This window comes from Olea europaea, chromosome 11 (genome assembly GCF_002742605.1).
Source record: "Olea europaea var. sylvestris chromosome 11, O_europaea_v1, whole genome shotgun sequence".
Classification (NCBI taxonomy): Eukaryota; Viridiplantae; Streptophyta; class Magnoliopsida; order Lamiales; family Oleaceae; genus Olea; species Olea europaea.
This window is the reverse complement of record NC_036247.1, coordinates 8499415-8501213: the sequence shown is the minus strand read 5'-3', so window position 1 is coordinate 8501213 and position 1799 is coordinate 8499415. Positions and strand designations below refer to the sequence as shown.

At 39.0% G+C, this 1799-nt stretch overlaps 1 protein-coding gene across 1 annotated transcript in view; it reads right to left on the bottom strand.

Annotated features, from left to right (window-relative positions):
• The window catches only part of LOC111404416 (probably inactive leucine-rich repeat receptor-like protein kinase IMK2), a 16232-nt gene extending 14967 nt beyond the window's left edge, over nucleotides 1-1265 (bottom strand). The window contains exon 1 of the mRNA XM_023033227.1: nucleotides 7-1265. Within this exon, the coding sequence (XP_022888995.1) occupies nucleotides 7-884 (878 nt within the window). The 5' untranslated portion in view covers nucleotides 885-1265. The remainder of the gene's footprint in view (nucleotides 1-6) is intronic.
• Nucleotides 1266-1799: the final 534 nt, after the last annotated feature.

The window sequence follows — 1799 nt, the reverse complement described above, 5'->3', positions numbered from 1 at the left end:
AGAAACCCGAGTTTGCTAAGAGAAGCCGGAATTTTTCCAGAAAGAAGGTTATGATCCAGAGTCAGAGACTTGAGTTGATAAGAGCGATTTACTGATTTGGTACCCCAAGTATCAGGAATTGAGCCAGAAAGATTATTGTGTTGAAGAGCAAGAAAAATAAGAGAGGGAGACTGGGAAAGGCTTAAAGAAATAGGCCCTGAAATAGAATTGAAGCTTAGATTGAGTCTATATAACCTGGTGGAATTTACAAGACTGGGAGGAATCATTCCATTAAGCTGATTATTGCTAATATCAAGAGTCTGCAGAAGTGGACAGTTACCAATTGATGGAGGGATTGAGCCAGAAAGCCGGTTATTGAAAAGATACACACCCCGGAGGTTCGGAAGGAACCCGAGAGAGGTAGGAACAGGGCCGGCTAGAACATTGTCGTGGAGACTAATTTTGCGAAGAGCCTGAAGCTGGCTGATTTTCTCCGAGATTCGGCCACTCAATCCCTTCCATGGGAGCTGGATAGCAATAACCTGCCCATTGTCACACTTAATTCCAATCCACCCACCTGAACATGCCCCAATACCACTGTCATTCCAGCTCCTCAAGACCCCTCTCAAATCGACAAATTCGTGTTTTAGGGCCCTGAGAGCTTGATAATTGGCTTGAGTTACAACGACCCCATCCCATCTCTTGCCTGAAACTAGTCCAAAACTAAAAAACATAAGCAGAAAAACACAGAAAATCTTGTGGGTTCTTAGCCATGAATCCTGCTTCCATTTTCCTTTCTTCTTACATGAATCCCAGCTCCAATCAGCTTCCCCTTCAAGCTGAAATTGCATAATCTCTGGTCGGTTGTTGTTCAATTGAGTCAACGACTGACTTTGATCATCCATGAACTCTCAATGAATCCCAAGTTGTTTAACAAGAACAAGATCAAGCAAGAAAAAATAAAACTCTCTCCCTCCCTCTAATTCTCTAACGACTCTTATTTCCTCTCAGGCTTAACTGAAACAGAGATAAATAAGAAAAGAGAGAGATAGAGAGAGGGGTGTGTGTGTGTGTGTGTGTGTGTGTCTGAAACAGGGCATGTGAAAATCTTAAGTGAGAGAGACGGAATCTAGGGTTTACGAAGAATGAATGTGAAGACAAAGTGTTCGGTAGAAGAAGACGTGTGTTTACAAAGGGTCTGGTTTTCCAATTTAATTCCAACGGCTAGTTATCTGAGGTTTCTTTTAATCCAGCATTTTTTTGGATGAAAAATAGCCCGTGTTTAACGCGGGAATGCTCTAACGGCTAACTTTTTGTAGGGTTCCACCTGCTTGTGGCACCTGTCAGCGAGATGATACCGTTGTTCAGCTTTGACTTTTCAAACTATTCTTGTTTGCACTTTCATTTTTTTTTTGCCCTTTTAATCTTTTTGGTGACATCACTTCTTCATCATTTACTTTTTTAACTAAAGTAAAATTTTTAAACTAATACAATCAAAATAGATAAATAATTTATTTTAACAGTTTAAAATATAAGAATTTAAGAATAGTTTAGAGCATGTTTGGGAGTGATTTTGAGAATTGATTTTTTGATCGTTAGGAGAAAAGTGGGATCCACCCGTAAGAAAAGAAGTCAAATATGACAGTTAGAATAGTAAAATAACGGTCAAAAAATCAATTTTTTGGTAAAAAAATCGCTCTCAAACATGCCCTTAATATTCGTGCGTCGGTCAATGCTTATTGGATTCCACATTTCCACGGTAGAAAATTGAAAATAGAGGTAAATGAAGAAATTGATTGTTTAATTTTACGCTTAAAGGT